The sequence below is a fragment of the Perissodus microlepis genome, chromosome 8 (genome assembly GCF_051167445.1).
Source record: "Perissodus microlepis isolate ML-2025 ecotype Zambia chromosome 8, ASM5116744v1, whole genome shotgun sequence".
NCBI lineage: Eukaryota > Metazoa > Chordata > Actinopteri > Cichliformes > Cichlidae > Perissodus > Perissodus microlepis.
In genome coordinates, this window is record NC_140468.1 from 4610622 (window position 1) to 4632492 (window position 21871).

The 21871-nt window shown below is 42.7% G+C and overlaps 2 protein-coding genes across 8 annotated transcripts in view; one reads left to right on the top strand and one right to left on the bottom strand.

Moving 5' to 3' along the window:
- LOC146381183 (KAT8 regulatory NSL complex subunit 1-like) overlaps positions 1-14016 on the top strand; it is a 40219-nt gene extending 26203 nt beyond the window's left edge. For 2 of the 3 annotated variants that reach the window (XM_084937094.1, XM_084937093.1), the window contains 13 exons: positions 638-779; positions 987-1070; positions 2786-2895; positions 4819-4960; positions 6666-6831; positions 8428-8583; positions 9249-9473; positions 9564-9718; positions 11233-11357; positions 11444-11501; positions 11836-11948; positions 12040-12292; positions 12383-14016. In XM_084937094.1, coding sequence (XP_084793220.1) covers positions 638-779; positions 987-1070; positions 2786-2895; positions 4819-4960; positions 6666-6831; positions 8428-8583; positions 9249-9473; positions 9564-9718; positions 11233-11357; positions 11444-11501; positions 11836-11948; positions 12040-12292; positions 12383-12601 — 1948 coding nt within the window. In that variant the 3' untranslated portion in view covers positions 12602-14016. The remainder of the gene's footprint in view (positions 1-637; positions 780-986; positions 1071-2785; positions 2896-4818; positions 4961-6665; positions 6832-8427; positions 8584-9248; positions 9474-9563; positions 9719-11232; positions 11358-11443; positions 11502-11835; positions 11949-12039; positions 12293-12382) is intronic. The other variant, XM_084937095.1, reaches the window with a different exon arrangement.
- A 2092-nt stretch (positions 14017-16108) lies between these two features.
- LOC146381184 (microtubule-associated protein tau-like) overlaps positions 16109-21871 on the bottom strand; it is a 38686-nt gene continuing 32923 nt past the window's right edge. For all 5 annotated transcript variants that reach the window (XM_084937099.1, XM_084937098.1, XM_084937097.1 and 2 more), the window contains 2 exons: positions 21628-21734; positions 16109-19713 (listed from right to left, as the gene is read on the bottom strand). In XM_084937099.1, coding sequence (XP_084793225.1) covers positions 19516-19713; positions 21628-21734 — 305 coding nt within the window. In that variant the 3' untranslated portion in view covers positions 16109-19515. The remainder of the gene's footprint in view (positions 19714-21627; positions 21735-21871) is intronic.

The window sequence follows — 21871 nt, forward strand, 5'->3', positions numbered from 1 at the left end:
TCTTTAACTTTGATCTTGCACATATGTTTGTAAGGCTTAACAAGGTGTGTAGAAAGTTTCATTAAAAACAAAGTACTTAAAGAAACTACTTGTACATTGCAGCCTTTTGAAACGGCTAACACAGGGCATTTACTCTCAGTAAAGATGTAGTAGTAAATAAGAACTTTATTTATATGATAGAGTCCTAAAAGGGAGATGAAAAAATGGTGAGAGATACAGCATCACATAAAAGGAAGCTAATAAGAATGTGGTTTTAGATTTCACTGTTTTTTTTGCCTGGCTCATCTCCTCAGACTGGTGGATCGAAATCCATCAGAGGTCCTGACGCCTCAGTTCAGATTGTCTGCCTGCAGCATAAACCTTCTTTTTTGTTGTATTCTGTATTAGCCCGTTGGCTTTTTTTTTAAGTGTGCCTGTCTGTCTAGTTTAATGTGTCTGTGGAATTCAAACCATTGCTACAGCTGGTTTGGCTCAAATATTAAGAACCTAAAGTGATCTGCTGCCCAGATCAAAGTTAGTGAAGAGCAGATTTGATCTGGACACACGTGACATAAATCACTATCACCCAGAGTATCTTCTGTTGACCATAACTTAAACACATCTTTTTTTTTTTTTCTTTTTTTTTTTCCCCCTGCAGATGGAAGCGAGCAGAGAGCCGCTACACCGTGGAGAGAGCTGCCATCATCAGCCACTGGAACTGGCTCCAGGCCCACATCTCGGACTTGGAGTACCGCATCCGGCAGCAGACGGACATTTACAGACAGATCCGCGCCAGCAAGGTCGGTCCTTCCATTTATTAGACACGTCTGTGCATTTTAGTTTTTTTTTTCTCTGATGTGCAGAAAAATCTTCCATCAAGTGTCATAAAATCAGAAGTGTATTTCCACTGACACTGTAGGATGAAGAAGCTCTGTGATGCATTTTAACTTGTATTAATTTCTTTATCTTTGAATTGAAAGTATAACTTTCATCTCTCGATTTCTCAGGGCTCAGTAGAGCTGGGAGGTGTTTCGCCAAGTGGGGTGCTTGCAGGTGGGACAGAAGTAAAAGCAGAGCCTGTAAACACTCAGGTAAACAGATTTGTTTCTTTAAAAATTGTCTTTTTAATAGAACAGTAGCTGCTAGTGGCTTAAAACCATTGTTTTTATTCTTTTTGTTGATCTTTTTATTGTTTTACATAATTTCTGTCACATGTATTGTTACATTTGTACATGGTCACATGAAATAGGACAAACATTTAAAGAAATGAGGTCACTGTATGCACGAGTAATCCCTGCGAGTCAAAGTCTCATAAAGCTGTAAACAGTTCAAGACAGAGATTGTCTTTAATCAACCCAGCCACTATCTTGGATAGATTAGACAGACTGTTATCAGTTAAAATGGCCATTTTTACTATTTTTATGTTCTTTTGATTTAGAAAAACATTTTGCCTGCATTAAAATACAACCGCTGACACGATTTTCATAGCCCCCCTTTTCTTACTTAGCAAAGCTGATCCCATCATCTCAGGTACACAGCTCTGGCTGCAAGTTGCACAAGCTCCACCCACCAACTGTCCAAACCTTATTTTTGAGATGCGCAACTAATCAGAATAAGTTGAAACTGTTTAAGACGGAGGATGAACCGAGATGAACTGAAAGCTTAACAAAGGGATTATTTTTGAATGAAGATGAGTTTAAAGATTTATGTAAGAGGCGAGCCTCAGATCAGTTTTTTGTGAATACAAAGGGAAGAATACAAAACCAAAATTAGACAGCAGTAAGGCTACAAAATTTTCTTCTTGTTCTTCCAACAAATAGAAAATGGTGCAAGATAAAATCTTTAGCCTTCATCAATTCTTATAAATAACCCCATTCATTCTTGGCTCAAGTGTATAATGTAAAGATAAATAAATATTAATGAATGAATATTAGTTGTAGCCTTTATTCAGCACTTTGATCTTCGGATGCTGTGTTAGTGGGTAAATATAAGCAGCTCTGCTTTATTCTATCCCTGAGAATGACTGAAATATTGAGCTTGTTTGTTTTCACACAGGTGGAAATGAAATGTTAAGTGTTCACGGGAAATTGTGTTCTTATCTGTTCCTCAGGTCTGACCGAATCAAAGCAGTTTAGAAAGGGAAAAAAGCTCCCTAACCCTCAGATCCAAATAATTTCTCTTGATGAGTCGGCCTGTCTGGGTGTTTAAATTGTTTATGTCTGTTCAGCTGCAGCTGTGCAGCCTCCCATTGCAGCGGTGTACATTTGCTCTACTGCATGTTGAACCTCATTAAGTTAAATGTTTTTCTGTCTTTAAGGTAATCTGATTTCATAGCAAAGCTGCTATATAAATGGCAGTTGTTTATAGTAGCATGTTTCATTGTACTTGACATATTTAACACAAGATTTTAAAAAACTGTTTAAAATAAAAATATCAAAATGTTGCAAAGACGTAAAGTACAAATTAACACACGCTCAACTATTGAGTTGAAATGATAGAGAAATGTGGAGCAGATGTTTGTGAAATGAGACAAGGTTGACTGGAATCATGAAACTGTTCACTTGTGTAAAAGCTTGCGGAAAAAGTGCTCCAGGTTTTTTTATCTTGATGGTTTAAGCCTTGGGAGAGTGAAGGCCTTAGCCCAAATCTGGACTGAATAATTCAAGGCCACAGGACCAAGATGATTTAGTTTGTCTCTAATGCAGTTTCCTGAAATACCGCCGGCTGCCTGAGTGTTCAGCGTGGTCAGCCTGCCAGTTAACACGAGGTGTAGTCTAACTGGTTTTGGTCTTATCTGTCGATGCAGGACGCCGGTTCAGAACGGCTGGAGCACACGGGCACCGCCCATATCAGCAGCACAGAGCCGGGCCCTCGGAAAGGTCAAAACGGGCAGCCAGTCAACGGCGTCCTCAGCAGGTACAGCTGCTAATGATTACCTCATTTTGAGTTCTCGGAAAGGCTCGCTGCCTTACCAGGAAATGCGAGAGGGGAGTCCTTCGTTTGGATTTGCAGTTAGAGAGATGCTGATTTTAGCTGGAGCTGCAGTGATTAGTAGAAAAGTAATTAACCTTTTTCACAGCAGACATTTCAGCTGGAAAAACATCCATGTTAGTCATCTTTGCATAGTGGTGTTTTGCTGTGGTAATAAATGGACCCAACTGTAATATTTGTCTCATGTGCTTTTCACGCAATCACAATATCCACTATGGACAAAGCTTTGTCTGTGACTTTTGTTTTTTGTAGTCTTAATACTGCATTTTTTAAAAAAAAAAAAACTGGCACATCTTCTAAACATCAGCTTCCCTGAACTCATTTTTTTCTTAGCAAATGTGAAAGTGTAGCTGGTAGATGCCGCCTGATGAGACATGAAACAGTCTTTAACCTCCAGCTCAATAGTGCAAAGTTTGTTGAACTGCACCCGTGTTTGAATCAGGGATTTTTATTTAGTTTATTTTTGCTTCTGTTCTGTTTAGTTTTCAGGATGACTTTGCCCGTTTCGGTTTTGTTTTGATTATTAGTTTCACTTATTTTTTTCATTTCACGCAGTCAGTGGACACAGTCCTGTAGATATGTGTCAGTGAACTTCTGTACAAAAATCTACATAACATTTGTTTTTGTAAGTGTGCATAGGTTGTTTTTCACCTGGTTTTGGTTTTAGTTTCATTTTAATTAACTGTAATGACCTCTGTGAGAATGAAGTGAGTAATAATCGTGTGAGCTCAGCCTCCTACACGCTGTGCTCAGGCAGCTTCCTCATTGCTGATGAAGGTTTCTAAAGCAGGCCATCTCCTGTTGTTCGTGCCATATGAGAATAAGTCATTCCTTTTAAAATTAACCAAATAGGATGCCACCTGACAGAATCGGCTTTACTTTCAGTAATGACTTCAGTGGATTTTAATGAAGCAGTACAAAATTTTACCTTCATGCTGTGAATAATTTGCTAAATACAGGCTCTTTAAATGTCGATGGGTGAATCAGTTTCCTCTTTTTCAAGTAAAGGTGATATTTACAAGAAATTGTCAGTGCTGAAAATTACATTTAAGCTCTGTTAACACAAAAGGAATCTCCTCCTATCACGTACTGACCTGTGAAAAGTGTATTTTGGATAAAGTTTTCTGTAGCGAACGCTTGTTTATGTGCCTCTACATCATAGACATTAAAATTGGTGCAGTTTTGCTCCTGAACCTGTGGGTTAGAGTCACTTGGAGTGGGTGTAGAATTGATTTGTTCTGAAAATGCACCAAATTTCAACCCACTCGTATGGTGCTACAACGGCATCCCAAGGTAAATTTTTATTGTGTAGGTTCATGCTAAGGTTTCTGAAGGGGCACCAGTTGACTTTAATTAATTATAATAAAAAGGTGTCATAGGACAATGTATTGAATTGTGTGTCCAATGTTTGTGTGTGGAAACTGTTGAAGTTACATCCTGAAATATTCAGACTCTATAATACATTAGATTAAGTATTGTTCCAAACACGGGAAAGAGTGTGAAAATGTCCTCACAGATGGTTATTTGTAATCCTGTCACATAGGGTCAGCTCACGTCTTGTTATTATCTTGAAGCCTGAATCCAGAGTTTAGGGTGCTTGATGTGCTCAGTGATTTCGATTTTTTTTTTTTTTTATAAATATTTGCAGTTTTTTGTTTTGCAAAGTTTATAATACTTTGGGCACTGTATCATACAGACTGTACAGCTGCTAGTACAGTCTGCTATCTCTGAGGTGTAGCACATCTGGCAGCTAAAGTCACATTGATGAGTTTTAAGCTAATGAGATGCGCTCACAGCTACAAGCACGCCAGCTTTTAACAGGTGCTAAATCTTCTCTCCGTGTTGTAGGATGGCAGAGAGCACAGACGCCAAGCATCAGCAGCCGTCGGCCTACGACAGCACATGCGTGGCTGCACGTACGCGGCCGCTAATCAGCTGCCGGCGGCGGCGACTCATTCAGCCCAACACTGTGCCCAACCTTAACGGCAAGGTGAGTTTTCTGCTCTGTGTGATTATTCTTGGGTTTCACTTGAAAGAAGCTGCAAGGGCACACGCGTGTGAAGGAGTCTTTGTGGAAACGGCGCGAACATGCTGAATGTTCAGTTTCGCACATTTAAGAGCAGTGAAAGGGCTTTTTGTTAGACAGCGCCTAGTGTTTTAGGCTTCACTCTTCGGCTGGTGCGTGACCTAATAACTGAGTAAACGAGAGATGGGGAAAGTAGGGCATCTTTATTCAGAGTCGAACAACAAAGGGTAGTAATGGCCCCATGTGACGACTCACAAGTTTTAGTTGAGGGGGGGAATAGAAACGTTTCTCTGATTGTTTACACCCCTCCCCACTCTCTGGGAGACTGAGTGTGACTTTAAGTCTCTAAATGTGTTGAGGCTTTTAAACTTAAAAATACTACTACAATTATGCAGTCATATTTCTCCTGCTTATTTTTATAAACAATATTTTTAAAAAGGAAAAAAAAAACTTTCAAAGAAACAACAAAAAGGTCCTTCAAATCAAAGCATGGTGAACCACATGATTCAGAAAGAGAAAATCCTGTCAGTTCAGCAGGACATAAGAAGCTTAATGCATGTTTTACATTAAACAACTATTCACATTATAAAATCCAAATCGTTCACAGCTGTCGTTTTAAAATGCTGTGCCTCTAAAACAGCTTTTTTTTTAAACATGTTTTTACGATGTAGTGAAAAAATAATCTTAATCATTTCATGATTAGTTATAAATAACCCCACTTTTATGTTTACAGAGTGTCAGTATTTACAGTGTTGACCTGATTGGTTTATGTTCCCTCCTTATCAAAGCCCCAGGTCGATCACTTTGTGGATTCATCGTCTTCCACTGATTCAGGATAGTTTGGTGATGATCTGTTCATCATGGAGCACATCACAAGGCAAAAGTGAAACTAAGTGGCTCAGAGACCACCTGATTTTACACCAGGAAACTCCCTACGTCATAGCATAGAAACTTGAGGCACTACCACAGCTTCTTTAAAGAGTGTGCCGAAAGAGATTTAAATGTACTATATTAGTGTGTAATAATATGGTTGGTTTCAGTAGTGAGGAGGAAACACTGATTATTTCTGTGGGACAAAGTACAGCGAACTAAACCGGTGTCAGATACGTCCACGCGCGCTCATCTAACAAAACATAATCAAAATAGGAGCTGATATCTCAGATGAGATGGAGGACATTTTCTGCAGAGGAACTTTTGAACATCAGTGATTTACAAATTCTAGTAGGAGGACCAAACTCATTAAACACAGCCTGGCTTAAATAGAGTGGAAGATAAACTGAAATGGCTCAGTATGAAAAAAATGGCACAGCTAAATGGGGAAAAAATAGAATAAAATACACAAGGTCAATGGAAAAGAAGAAAATCTAGATACAATTCAACAAGGAGCTTAAGGAGCGGGTGCAGTCTGTTCTGTTTTTGTATCTATTAAAAGAGAAAGTTTCAGTAAAGTACCAGCAGAACTAATAATAGAGCAATTTTAAAAATGGGGGGAATAGACATAAAGCAGGCACACGGAGCATGACGTCAGCGGCTCTAAAGAGCAGAACATTTTCTGGCATGACTCACTCAATAAGTGTTTAACGGCCGTGTCGGTGAAGCCGCTGAATTATTAATAATCACAGCTTGGCTGTGAATGATTTGCAACCGCTCTCGTTTGTCCTCCTGGCAGGCCCCGAGGAGCAGCTGCATCCAGTGTAACTGCAGGGTTAACCCCAGCTGTGTGATGTGCGGTGGCTGGCCCACCCCCAGAGAGGACCCTCAGTACGAGCTGCCCACCCTGGAGCGCCTGTCAAGGCTGGATCTTGGCGTCCACCCCATCCTCTCCTTCCCCGACGGTCAGTGCTGGTCTCAGAGCGGAGCTTGAGTTTACGCAGCCATTTCCTCCTTTACATCCAGAGGGGAAGACAAACAAGGCGTGGCTGTGAGCTCAGCAGGAAGTTCTGCTGAACATATTTAGTCATTTAGAGTCTTCTCTCTCTCTGCGCAGCAAGGAACTCACATAAATGAAGACAGGAATTTCTGACTTTACTGCAAATCAAAACATGAACAGTTTTACACGACACAGACAAATGAAGCAGTAGGTTTGGCTGAAGCTCACAGAATAGATTATCTAAGGTTGCAGTGTAAAGCACACAGCCTGGTGCCAGATTCAGCCTATCAGGACGTCTGATTCGCTCCCAGAGGGAGGGCAAAACTTTTCAGGCAGTTTAGTGTTCTATTTCTGCCTTTAACGATAAATAAAATGTGTAACCGACAAACCAATAAATGACAGGAAATAAGTTTTATTTTTTAATTATACAGGGGGGAAAAGTGTAATTGTCTTAAGTCTGGGTTGTGGGCTGCTCGTCCGTTTTCCTGTAATTTAACTGGGTTATTTCTGAAACTCTGAGCCCAGAGGAGATGTGATGTCGTGTTTTCTTTTCACTGTTTAATCATTTTGTTTTTTCTTAAGCTATTTCAGGGTGTCTCATGGATGTAATTTTCACTGGGCACCTAAATTTGTTTACACTAAAACAAAGGGGGAACATTTTGGAGGTGACTTTAAAGGTTATTAGTGAACATTTGGACCGCTGCTCCGAGGCTTGTTTCATGTGAATCACTAAACTGCAGAAAACTCTTCAAGAGTTTATAGCACTAATTTTAGGAATATGTCTTTTGTATTCTTGGACTTGGCATGATTCATATTAAGGATGATCATTTCACCCACCCTCCACCCCAGACTACTTGAAATGCTATATTTGTGGCAGATATTTGTGTTTTTTCTCCTGTGAGTACAGCAGCATGCAATGTCACAGCTCCATACAGACCTTACCAGTCTGATCCCTGGTAGCTACAGCGCTTTCTTCTCCTGTTCTTGTTGCTTAATGGTGTCTGGCAGCCTGTATGTGCGTTACTGCTGCGTTCTTGTTCTAGTAGTCGTGCTTCAGTAGTGGATATTCCCTCTGGGGTTAAAAAAACAAACAAAAAAAAACCCTGAGGGAATATATTTATTAGCTGAAGTTGGGCTGCACTTTGATGTAATATCAGTTTATTCTGTGTGCTCATCTGAACCTCAATTTGTCTAAAAACGCTCAACACTGAACCCTCATTACATTTGAGTTTTAACACATCCACGGAAAACTCTGCCCCCTGGTGGGGGTAATGTGAGTGTAATTACAGAAGTGCCCTCAGTTTGTCCTCCTGTGTGAAACAAGTAAGCTCCTGATTGGCTGCCCCTTGGAAACATCTGGAAGGTCGAGCTGTGTGCCTGAGACTGAGTCAGCATTTATCTCGTATGCTGACCTCGTTAATTTGAAAGTTTCACCGTGTTTAACGTGAACCTCCGTCACCATAACAAGAACATATTTGACAGAATATGGGGGAAAGCATAAAATTTTCTTCAGGAAGTTGATTTTTCTGAGTCTCGTTTCCTCTGCCGCTGTCTTCCTCAGACGTTTGTATAGGTCTGCGCCTGCAGCAGGTGATGAAGAGCCAGTGGCAGACCAAGTCACTGGAGAGGAGCAAACCACTGAAGAAGCTCTCCCTCAAACACAAGCTCTCCTCATCCAAAGAGAAGCACAAGTTCACCAACTCGCTCATGGCAGTCAGTAAGTATGGGAGCTGTCCGAGCGGCAGCTTTCTGCCATTTGACGGCAGCACACGAGCACAGCGACGCCTCTGAGATCACATCACCCAGACTTAAATACGACCTTTCACATTCAAAATAAATATAAGACGTGAAGAAATAGACAAATGTGTACAAATGTACGATGTTACGAAATGTCATTTTTAAAGTCAGCACATTATTGGGACACAGTGTGATTGTTGTTCAGGTCCGGTTTCTGCTTAATTCCAGCTGTGTAGGTTTCACAGTTCACTCTGTCCTAGTAGCTGCCGTATTTCCTAATTTCACGCAATGAGACGCTTCTCAGAAGAGAATCTGCCTTCTGAGAAGGCCCGATCTCGATGTCATATCCACTCAGCTGAGAAAAGAGCAGCTGTTGATTGGTTGTTATCCTAGAAGAGAAAATACGCATTTACTAATTCCACCATCTCACAAGTGAAGATTTAATATCTGACATATGAACATAAGCCAACTAAAAACTTCAGGCAGTGGATTTTTAAACTCAACAAAAGTCTTGGAGTAAATTTTTATTATCTGAACATGTTTGTTTTAATGTGTAATGTGAACGTCCATGACTGTGGAAGCTCCGTCAGTTGTCCTAACTTGTGCCATATATGACAGTAACCTGATGTACTCCTGGTGTTGCAGGACTGGGCCACAAGAGAAGTGCTGAGAAGTCGAGGACAGTGGACAGCAGTGTTAGCGGAAGCGGTGGTAGCAGCGGCGGCAGCGCCGTGATGAACGCGGCCAGGCTGGAGGGCCAGGCTGTGTGCAAGACCGAGCGGCTGCAGGCCATCTCGACCCCGTTAGGGCCGTACGACAGAAACTACAGCCGCAAGAGAATAAGAGAGCACTCACTGGAGAGAGCGGACTGTGAGTTACACGTCTGCAGGAGGACGGCTTTAATCTGAGGTCCACACATCAGTGAACCCGCCTGACTTTTCCTTTCTTTCTTTCTTCCAGCCTCCCCCAAACTCTTCATGGACTCGAGCACCCCCTGCACGACTCTAGCCAACATGCACTCGTCCCTGCACAGCCCCCTAACACGCCAGCTGTCCACATCTTCAGAGAACTCTGCGCCGCTGGGCCTGAGCAGCCAGAGTGTCCCGAGCACGCCTGTAAGGACGCCCCCCCAGATCTCGCACCTTATTTGGATGATTCAAATCATCAGTCAGGGGTTTTTAAAAATGCTCGCTGTTTTTTTAAGCAGGCTTTACTGCAGTCATATATTTTATTAATGACATTCATTTATTTCAGTAGCTGCATGGAAATCTGATGGTTTCACATCACACAAGATAACAAGCACAGCATTAAAAAAATGTGTTCCAGGGAAAGTCTTAGACAGGGTGTGTGTGGGAAAGCTGTGCTGTAGTGAGGAAGACGGGAAACAAACTGAGACTTCTGCGGCGGCAGCATGCAAACAAGCTGCGAGCGTCACTGTCTGATGCGTTTTTGGCGCCATTAATGCAAACAAAAGTAAAAGCTGAGGCTCGGTGTGAGAAGAACACGGCCTCGATAAACACTCATCACACAGTGTTTGTCGCTGGGCGGAGGTTCAGACGTTAAACTCGAGCTGAAACTTTTTTGTGGTTGCTGGAGCAGAAAAAGCAGCAGGAAACAAAAACACTCGGCAGACTCGTTGCGCCAGCTGCTGCCGTATCCGCTCTGTAACTCGTGATCTGTGACCCCGTTCGTGGTCGGAGCGCTTTAACGTGCTGCGCTGTCTTGGCTTGTTTTTGTTTTTGCTTTTTTTTTCTTCTCATTTTCATCATTATTATTTTAATAATTTTACTTTATTTTAATTCATTATTTTCACACTTCAGAATCAGGCTGTCTGTGTGGATGCTTAGCTTAGCTTCAGGACTTCTTAGCGAGTAATCTGAAACCATGAAGCAGCATTTTACTGATTAACCTGCTGCCGTGGATGGGCTCACTCCAGAGGTTCTCACGGCTGAAGTTCAGTCTGCTTTCAGCGTCTTCTTCCTGCCGTGTGAACTTTTGGAAGCAATTTAACTCCTCCTACGTCTTTTTTGTGCTTGTATTGAATTGCATGTTCTCATCTTCACAAACTTATTACAAGTCAATGATGTTTTGTCTTCATTTACATCCAAAGTTAAGTCTCTAAACCTCGTAAAGCCTCTTTTTCACGGATATTAAAGTTCATCTGGTGATTTTCTTGGAGCTGGATAAATCTGGAGCGCTCGGTTTGTTTTTCGGGAGCTGGAGGAGTATTTGGACCTAGAAATGGTTAAATGCTGCAGACTTGACCAACTGATTGTGGCCTGCAGGGCATCTTCAGCTCATTTGCACACTCACCCTAAAACATGAGCGTGTAATTGTTGCCTGCTGGTCTTTTACACCAACATGGACAACATTTATTAAACAAAGTCTCCTTGGATTAAGGAGGAAACCTGTAAATTGTAAATATCCAAATGTGTTTGTGAAGTGAGCTCATGATGACCTCAGTTTCTATTAACCTTCATCTTTTGGATTAACATGATGACACGTGTCATCCTCCCTGCAGGCTGTGAGAGCGTTTAAGCTGAAAGTGTGTCGGAGCCGGTCGAGTCGTTATTGTTTGCAGACTTCTGTGTAAAGTCTCGCTTGTTTACACTCCTCCTTTGTTCTCCAGCAGCAGCCAATCAAGAGGAGGCGAGGTGAAAGCTCCTTCGACATCAACAACATAGTAATCCCCATGTCTGTAGCTGCCACCACCCGCGTGGAGAAGCTTCAGTACAAAGAGATTCTCACGCCCAGGTAAACCGATACCTGCATGGAAAAATACCACTCTGCTGTGGCTGCTGGTTCCCTGCACTCACACGTTTTTGTCTTGTTTTCTAAAGCTGGCGGTGTGTGGACGTCTTCTCGCAGCCCATAACCGAGGAGGAGAACGAACGCGAGGTGAGAGAACCACCTCATCTGTGGTATTTATCAGATTTCACGTGTTAAGCTGGGATGTTAGGATCCTTCAGGAGATCACCTGAGCTGCTGAGCGAACAGTGACACCTGGTGGTCGGATCTGACTCGTTCATTTAAACCTGTGAAGCAATCATGAAGGCTTTGAAAGCCTAAAAACCCCTCTTTTAAATTCTTAGCGTGACATTAAAAGTTATAAAAACATCTCAGCGTCGTTGTTTGAGCCCAGATGGTCAAACTGCTTTCTCTCAGAGTGTTTGATGATTAAACTGAAGCAAACGAGTTTTCGGGGTCCTGATGACGTGTGATGTTTCTGCAGGTGGAGGACCTGTCAGACGCAGCCTTCATCCAGCTCCATCAGGCCTACGAGGACCAGGAGCGCACTCGCTGGACTTGGAGGGCCCTGGCTCCTGCTAAGAGGCGGGGCAGCAGGTAAGAGCAGCATCATACGCCTCAGTAAGCTCCTCGCGTTTGTTGTCACGCGGCAGCTGTGACATTGACAACTCCTCCGTTTCTTCCTCAGGTCGTACAAGTCCGTGGACGGGCGCACCACACCTCTGCTGTGCGGGACCAACCCGCCCACCCCTCAGCCCGCGTCCCCTGACCCGGGCCACTGCCCGATGCTGCACGACTACAGCCACGTGCCGTCACCCATGAGTCCCGCCAGCCCCGACACCGCCTCCAACCCCCACACGCCCTGCTCGAGGGACTCCCACCGGCTCCTGTCCAGTGAGGACACGCGGTGCTCCACGCCGGACTTCACCTTCGAAGAGCGGGTACGTAGCTCCGCCCCTGAGGATCAGTCAGCCTGTGAAGCATCTGAAGCTTTCATTCGTTTTTAACACCCGCATTTTTCCCCCCCCCAGACGGTGGCGCCGTGGGAACGCCGATGCTTCCCCCTGCCCGAAGACCCGGCCCCAGAGCCCGAGTCTGAGAGCGACCACCAAGTCAGGCCCAGGATGCGCAGCATCTCAGGTTGCCGAGCGATGGCCTACGGACGCCTCGATTCGGATGACGCAGAGCCGCCGCTTGACGACGAGAGCAGTGGCGGCGCCCTAAAACACAAGTCCTCCACCCACCGATGAATGAGGGCCTCCCCCCACACACACACCCACACACACACCCACAGCTCCTCTCTGGCATTAACAAGCAGAACCTCAGTGCAGAATAACATTAAATGGGTTCCTGTTGTTTGATATTCAAACATCAGTCTAATACTTTCACAGTTTTTAGTGAACATTACGGAGATAGAAGCCTTTCCCGACACTTGTTTTTTGTCACACGAAAGAAGAAAAAAAAAAGATAAATGTTTAAAAAAAAAAGTATAAAAACAACACGTTACAAAAAAATTTCTGTAGTAGGCTAAACAATGTACATGGGGGCTTAGTGGTGTTTCATACGTCGCGTGTACACTCGTAGCGCACTATGTAGCGGACTCCTCAAAAATATGGCCAAAGGGTTTTTTTTGTTTTTGTTTTTATTGACTAGTTTGCTTGTAATTCCCATGTACATTTTTAGTGGAGTGACAAATAAAACTATAAAAAAAGGAGAAAAAAAAAATCAGCCCTTCCTCTTCCTCCGCTCCCCTCAGACCTTCCTCATCCAAATAAAACAGATACATTTGAGATGTGGTTCCCCCTCCTTCCTCTAGAGGTCGCCTGAACTCACCAGAGCACTTCTTTAAACTGCCAAGTCTGGTTTGCTTCATTTTGTTTGTTTTTTCATTCCTGACGTGTTTTTTGTTAGTTTTTCTCTCGTTCTGTTCTGACTCATCCTCTTCTTCTTTTTTGTGCGTTCCTTTTAATAGTAAATCATTCCTTTTTTGATCTCCCGCCGCTGCCTCTGTTTTCAGTTCAGCTTCACAGAGGGCAGCACAAACAGACGCGGCGTTTTTAAGTTTGTTTTTTATTAGTGTGTTGTTTTTTTTTTTGTTGTTTTTTTTTAAAGCACTTACCCCTCAAAGCGCCGCCGCTGCATGTCAGCAAACACGCTTGCGTCCGATCCCGACGGCACAAAGGCGTCCACTTAATTTAAAAAAGAAAAGAGGAAATGGAAACGTCAAATCGCAGCGCGGCAAACAAACCCCGCCCTCCCTCCTCTCACATTTCACATGTAGCAGCTCTCAGCTGAAGCCGCCCTGAGCTCAGGTTCTCCAAGGGAAAAAAATCTTCTGCTGCCCCTTCCGACCGATCGATCGATCGTCACACTCGGACCGGATTTTATTTTCACCACATCCTCCATATAACCTCACACACTCCTCCTCCTCCTCCCTCCACCTTAAAGTAACTAATTGCTATGCAAAAAAAATCTATGGTTTTTCATTTTACACCTTTTTATCCCGCAGCCATTCAGTCACTGTTTGTTTTTTTTCTTTTTTTGTAGTTAAGCGAGATGTCGATGTACCTGTTTGATTGTTGCAGCAGTTATAACCTAATCAAAAAGCTGAATTGTTTTTTCTTTTTTGTAAATAGTACCATTAAAACATTTATGTTTAACTTGGTGCCGTGGTCCTGCTCTCAGCTCATTTTAACCTGTGATGTCACCGCTCGCCTCTCGCAGGTGTAGCGCTGCGTTTGTCCTCTGGCTCCGGGTGTTTGAATGCAGACTTTTCAGAAATCTACATTTTTACTGTCAGATTTGATGAAGTGAAACAACTGTGATCAGCGTCCTGATTACACCACCACCTCCACCTGCTGCGTCTGGAAGTGTCATCCTCACTGACGTGTCCTGTTTTAAATCCATAACAGACCAATCAGAACGCAGTAACATGAATGATTTATGTAGAAAGTAAGATTTTCTTACAATAAAGCGAGGAGTTTTAATTCTGACTTACTTTGTCAGAGGTGTGAAAGGTTCACAGCTGGGGTTGAACGTACGCCCAGGCTCATGGGCACCCAGGCAGTGATTAAATGGGGAGTTGAGGCATCTGCTGGAAAAATCAGCAGCGCTTTGAGCAGGTTAACAGGAAATGGAGCGACTCTTCTTTCAGGGTGTGAAACTCTAGATTAAACAGCTGAAAGGAGTTTCAATGCCACAACTTCTTTCAGTGGAGAGGTGACTGGTTTAAACAGTTTAGTGGTTAATGTGTCTGCCTCACCAGAGAAAGCTCCAGTTGACTCCCAGAAGAAGACCCAATTATCCTCTGGGATTGTCAGGAAGAGAATAAAGCATGAGGACTGACCTGCTGCCAGGAGCCTGAAGAGGAAGCTGCTGCTTTAAAAGTACAACTAGAAGTCTTGTTTGTACACACACCTACAATCTGCAGTTAGACCTGGATTGTGGGACGAAACTGAAACGCCACCTGGCGGCTCTGAGACGACAGGGACCTTCCTGTTGTGACCGCTGCACCAATCCTCAGACTGACGGCTCAGAAAGCTTCATTTCAGCTGAATGATCTCCATAAGTGTGCTAACCTGGCACTAAGTAACATTGTTTTGACATGGGTGACCTTTGACCTGTTACTACAGTTTAAAACTGAGTGTGAAAACTTTTTGGTTGGCTAAAACATTTATAAAAGTATTTTGGGCTTTAAAAACAAAACCTTACTTGACGAAATTGTTAACAGAACTTGTGGCTGTTTATTCAAACTTGGCTCTGTTTTTATGATGCCTGCTGTGATCTTTGATCTGAAAGAAATTAAAAATAAAGCGAACACTAAAGAAAAAAGCATAAACCTATAGCTATAGCACTGCTATTTTCTTATCGCTGACAACTTAAAGGTGCTTTTTGTTTCAACGCGTGAATGAAAACATTCACCACCAGAGGGCAGCATTGCACCAGTAGGTGCATTTTAACGTTTCCAGATGTTTGCTGCTGCTCGCGTCCTCTAAAGTCTAATCGTTCACCAGGCTGACATTTTAAAGTAGATAATGTACTTAATCACTTACCTTGTTAAAAAAAACTTAAGCCTGCAGTTTTAAAAACAATTAATCATAATTTTAAAAAAACCTCCACCTTCTAGAGCCTGAGAAAGTTCACACACAGTGCTCCATCTTGTGGTGCAAAGTGGTATTACATCAAAGTATACAGCTGCTTCAGAAATAAAACCAAAGCAGGTTTTACCTTTAATCACTGTTTAAGTGCCGGTGTTGGCCTCCAGTGACTGCTGAGGGCTCCCTGCTGCTTTGCTGATAATATTAAAGAACAGAATAATTTGGACAGATTGTGACTTTTACCTTTATTAGTGAATATCGATATAATTGTTGTCTGCAGGTCCCAGGGTTGATTGTTGTGCAGCTGCACTAAGAGGACGACCTCATACTGAACTCTGGATAAAATAAGACTGAAACAGGCCTTTTAAAAGTAATTTTTAAATTATTAGCTTAATCATTTTTATTCTTTAAATTAAAAGTGATTTTTTTTATTACAGTGACCGTTTCAGCTTTTACACTAATAAATTTTCCCCCTCTTCTTCACAGCTGTTGCATTTTGTTCATATAAATAAAAAGAAAAAAGTTTCTCTTATGTTTTATATTTCATAAATGCAGTAAAATACATCGTTACTGTAAAGAAAACGTAAAGCACCAAATAACATAAATATTTGAATTCCGCTGCCTCAGACTGAAGGTGGAAACAGATGAATGAGTCCCGTCTGATCTGGGAGTGATTTTTTTGCACTCCTTCACCACCACGGTGACTTCATAGCATTTATTTTCAAATACACATATACAGCAACAAGAATCATCATAAACCAGTTATTGAGAAAATGCACAATAACGAGAACAATCACATTTCCACAACTGTACAGCGTCAGAAGTAACCCCGAAGAGAGGAAAACAAAAACGAAAGAAGGTGACGAGTTTTGTTACTGTGGAAACCTCTCGGAGATCGGCTCCCGTCCCTGGGTGCTCGCGTCCGTCCTGCACACAGAGACGAGCGTGGAACTGGAACTAAAGAGGGTTTAGCATGCAGATAATGTTGCAAGCTTTTCGTGTGCTTGCTCGTTTAGGAAACCTTACAGCAAAGTCGGTGACCTTTTGACCCTTAATTGCACATTTTTTTATACAAAAAAAAAAAAGAATTGGTACATCCGTCCAGTTCCAGAGCAAATATAAACAGGATATACAGAGAGATCGCTTTGTGAAAGGGGGGCAACAAGCAGACGGCTGTCTCTTACATGAGCTGCATGCAAGAAGCTGTTTCACTCATTTTAATGCGAGTAATGAATCAGCGGGGGGGCCACATCGGGACGTCTCTGAGCACATGAACTGGGTTTGTTTGCAGGGGAACGTCTTAACCTGGCTCCAGCTGGAGAACACAACAAAAACGTGACCACATATGCACCGCGTGGACAAGAGTAAGTGGACGCACCTGTCTGGCTCAACCATTTAAAAGGGATCATATTTTAATCTGATACTCGAGCACTTTTGTTGCTAAAAGGCAGGTCTATCTATCCTTTAACTTTGACGGGTTTTTTCCCCAGTGCCAAAAACTGCAGTTCCTCTGATGGCCACTTGAGGCTTCCTCCATGTTCAAACAACAAACCTCACAGTGGAAATAAGTGTTGGCTGTTAGGGCCAAATGATGCGCCTGTGGCTAAAGCACCATGAAGGCAGTGAAATAATCACCTCCTCTAAATATTCCTGTTCTGGCCTTTGGTCAGAATTTACTGAGAATTTAGACACATTTTCTAAAAGTTAATTAAACACTGAGTCATAGTTAAGTGTAACGGCTCATCAAATGAATCCGAGAAAGCACCAAAACCCAAATGCAAGTAATATCCGGCCCAAGTCTGAGGTTTCTTTTTGTTATCTGGGACCACTGTGTGCTGTGGCGTTCAGGTCTCCTCTGGTCCACCAAACACTTCCTGTGACGCTCATCAAGCCTCACTCGTGACTTTTGGACTACTGCTAAAAATCTGCAGCAGATAAGCTCTCATGCGTCCACAAACTTTTGCCACGAAGTGCACTTTTGCTACTTTGCAGGGAGCGAGAAACACGGCCATCTGATCAGTCCTGTGTTTCAGGTGCATGTGTGTTAGATACAGACTGCCTAAGGAGGTCTTCACCGTCCGCCTGCCGTGCAACAATCACAATCTTCTCCGTACAAACGATCCATTAACAGTAAAACAGCCATTTTCAGTGTTTGTGTCACCGCTGTGAAAACTTTAGTCTACCTACCTGTAAGTGCATAAATACTGTTCTCAGCCTCCTCCTCACAGTTTAGCTATGAAAATGTCAATTTAAGGTTAATTTTCCCTCCTCAAGCTGTAGCGCATTTACACAGAGCAGTAAAAAAAAAGAACACTGACAGTAGCAGGCACGATACAAATGTTTCTTCATATCAAATACATGTCATATATCCACAGAGTACGATTATAAAACTGTGCCCAACACAAAGTCTCTACTCTAGCTCTTCACTTTGTCTTTTTTCTGTATTTTTTAAATCCAGGTAACGCTCCCCCCCCCCTCCCTCACCTACGACACAGGGAGAGCTTCAGAATTGAGACCGCGGAGAGGCAGCAGCCCCTCGCTTCATCACCGAGCTCAGATAATTGATCATTCTGAGCCGAAACTCACACGGTCAGCAGAGAACAGGAAACAGCGGGGAACAAAAACCAGCTTAAATAAGTCAAATAAAACAGAAGAAGAAATGTTGGGTTTTCACACTTTTGGACATTTTGGTTTTTTTTAATTTTCATTATTTAGCTTTAGTGTTCTTACAACACTTGACCAGGCCCTTTAACTTCCATATTTAAGGTGAAATATTCCCAGCATGCTGCTCACGTCTGCAGTGGAAGTTTGAACCTGTGAAAGTGCCACCACGCTGTAACCCTGCGAATGGCAGAGGGAGCTGGTGGTGACATCACCGCTCGGGCTTTGGAGTGCTCGTGCTCTTCGCTGCGATTCTAATGGTTTAAATGTCAAACCTGTGGCGGGTTTAGTTTAGACTCTGCTGACATCCACTGTAGTAAAACCAGGACGACCCTCGAGGTCTCAGCAGCTGCGGGTCGCAGCAGACAGCACAGCTTTACCGTATCGTCGCCACAACAACGAGCCAGCTACTTTAAAAGAAACTACAAAAACCTGATGCTTCGGTGTATTTATCGGTTAACAAATGTTTCAATGGCCGTTAGAACAAGATCACCCTCACTCGGCCTTGTTTCTCCTATTAAGCAGGAAAGAGTTAAACAGCACAGCTGCCGTTGGTAAAGGCCTCTCTCAACCCTCCGTTAAGTGTAATTTCTCTCTTTCTTCTCGATCTCGCGGCTCTGAACGAACATCTGAGCTCGGCGCGTCCCGTAAAAAGTCGCGTGAAGGCGACGCGATCAGTCGCTGTTGTCTCTGCGGTCTCATTTCTGCCCCCTCCCACCCCGCAGTCTCCTGCAGTAGCTCGAGGTGTCAGGACTACACAAAGCAAAGACAGCAGTGAGGTCTGAAAGCTTTTTCTTTTCTGCCTTGACGAGAAATATTTGCTACTTTTTCTTCTAACTGTTCCTCCGCCCACTTCACCGGACCCTGTATCTGATCCCTCTGCTTTAGCACAAACGGACCCCCACCCCCGTCCCACAAACAGTCTGCATTAACCTCCATCTTCAAGGTTCTGTTTTTTATCAAAAAATAAATAAATAAAAAAGAATCAGGGGACACCCGTCAAAGGTGACGCTGATAAGATACACTTCTAAAAGGGTTCACAGTCAATGTGACGGGAAACCGAGTCTTAGACGATTTAGCGGGATATGTACGGAGATCCTCAGAGGGAGGATTTCGCTCTGCTGGGGTGCTTTAACTCTTAAAGGGACACTTACAAAAGGTTCAAATTAAGTGTAGAGATCAAAGACCACAGAGAGATATTCAATACATGTTGGCCTACTGGTTAATCTGTTTTCTTTTTTAAGACCTCTAATAGCAACGCCTCGACGAGATTCAAAGGTTAGTGGAGGATAAACAGTGACGGGCAGCTAAAAAAATCAAATAAAAGTCCTGTGAAAGTAACAAGGAAGGCATCACAACTCCTCTATGTGGTCGTGCGGTCGAGGCGGGGAGTGCGGCGGGCGCGTTCACAAGCCTTGTTTGGCCAGGGAGGCGGACACCTGGTCAGCCAGCGTGGAGAGCTGTGGAGAGTCGGTCATGTTGATGCTGCCAGAGGAGGACACGGTGCTGAGCTGGTGAGGGGAGTCTTCCAAGGAGACGATCTCGGCGCCGTGGTCAGTGCGGGCCTTGGCTGTCTCGCGGAAGTTCAGTTTGTGGCTCTCAATCTGTGGCGAGATCGGAGGTGAAGGTCAGACATCAGATCAGCCATGGCCTGGATTTTTCTGATTTTTAAGGACTAATGATAGTCCTGCACTACGTAATCTTTTAATTTCCTGCGTTATGATTCGCCCTCAGCTGTTTACTCAAAACCATCAAAACTGTGTGCACATGAGGTACAGTTTGCATGCATGCAACAGAAATAAAGACGTTTACAGCTTCCATGTTCATAACATTTCTTTAAATGTTAAAGGAAACCGGTCAGCAACCAGCGAGCCACCTCCGGTCGATGGTTGCAGAGCGGTTGCAGGAGGTTTCTGGCTGTGTGAATGACCTCTTGGCCTGACTGATGATGTTAGGTTAGCTTCACAGCACAGGCCTCAGATCCTGAAAACTCATAATCAGGACTATCCACGTCATGTCTCATGTCTGCGAGTCTGAGATGAAGCAGCTTGTAGGTACTTACAGGAGTCCTCAATCTTTATGAGAGGGTTCGTCAAGATGGGTGTGATGGGTGCTGAAGGGACAGTCGGAGGTGACTGAGGGGGGGTGACAGCAGGGGAGAGGACCGAGGGGCTGTCGGAGGTGCTCCCCTCTCCGTCTTTCCCCTTCTCCCTCTACAGAGGAGCCCCAGCAAGGAAATAAAAAGGCATGCAACAAAAATACACGTGATGGTTTCAACAGAAATGAAAAATAAATCAAATAAAACAAAACAATTGATGAGAAAATGTAGCACAGCGTCTCAGGGCCGCTGAAGGTAAAAAAAAATACAAATAAAAAAATGTGAGGAGCTTGGGGGAGGAGTCAAATTCAGCGAATATAATCAGAATTTTAAAGTTTGAACAAAAAATATTATTTTACAAGAAAAAGACAAAATTTCTGAGATAAAACAAAGACATTTTAAAGGAGAAAATTGGTAAAATTAGAAAAACTGTGAAATTTATTAGAAAAATCTGATGAATATATGAGAAAATTGTGATAATATTACAAGAAAGAAAGAAACTAATTTATTATTATTAAATTATTCACTGTTTTTCTCATACATTGCCAGTTTTCTCACATAAATTTTATCTCTTTAAATTGCCTTTTTTTCCCCTGTAAACTTTTAGTTCCAGTGACCCCGAAACGCTGTTACAACAGTGAAATTTGACAAGAACGACAGCGAAAACTTTAAAATGAAGGGAAAATCAGCAGGATGAAGAAAATGGAAGCTTGAACAAAGGAGGGAAAAAGCAGGAAAACCAAGAAAAAAAAAAGCTCTAAAAGCTGCTGTGCGTGTGACACCCTCACAAACGTCAGTGTGGCTGTTCGAGATAAACTGAAATGTTCTCGCCGTTTTTAGTTTTGCTGTTTCTGTGTTGCTGAGTGTGTTTCACCCACAGAGACGCAGAAGAGCTGAAAGCTGGTTTTCCGAAGAAGAGAGCCAAACATGCTTGAGGCCAAATGGTGCCAAACTTTAGATAATTTAAAAAGAATTTTAATTATGTGTATATTGTATATGTACTTTCAGTTCTAGAATTTTTATTTATTTATTTTTTTCATTAGTAAATATGATGCTTTTGAAGTTTTTGGCTGCAAATTTTATGTCTAATTTTTTTATCTTACTCTTTCACAGTTTTAAATATTTTTATTTTAGGATCAGTTTCACTTTTCCTCCAACAAGCGATCCAGTGTCTTCCATACAGCATTTAAACTGCATTAGCAGTAAACAAATAAATACAAAAAATCTGATGTTTAACTTGTAAGAGGAATAAGAGGAAAAGCTTGTAGAAATTTGAATGTAGTGAAGATCAAAATGTTTGTTTTCCGATTTTTTTCTTGGCACGGATTGGTCTCCATACAGAACTGTGACGAAGCGCCACAGTGCCCTGAGCGTTTTGCTTTTAGCCTGCAGACAGCGCGTCGGTGGATTTTTACTTCACCTTCTTCTGCCCGCCTCCAGGAATGTGGCTGATGTTGCCCAGAGAGCCCACTTTGGACTGAACTTTAAACTCCAGCTTCTCGTTTTTGATCTCAATGTTTCCACCACCTAAAAAAAAAAAAATTATAATCTGAGTGCAGCACCATTATTAAAGAAGTGGAAGAACTTGTACTGGTACTTATTGTAAGAACCAGCATCAGTAAATTTCCTGCTTTAAAAATCAAACAATCAGAGCTACAGAAGTT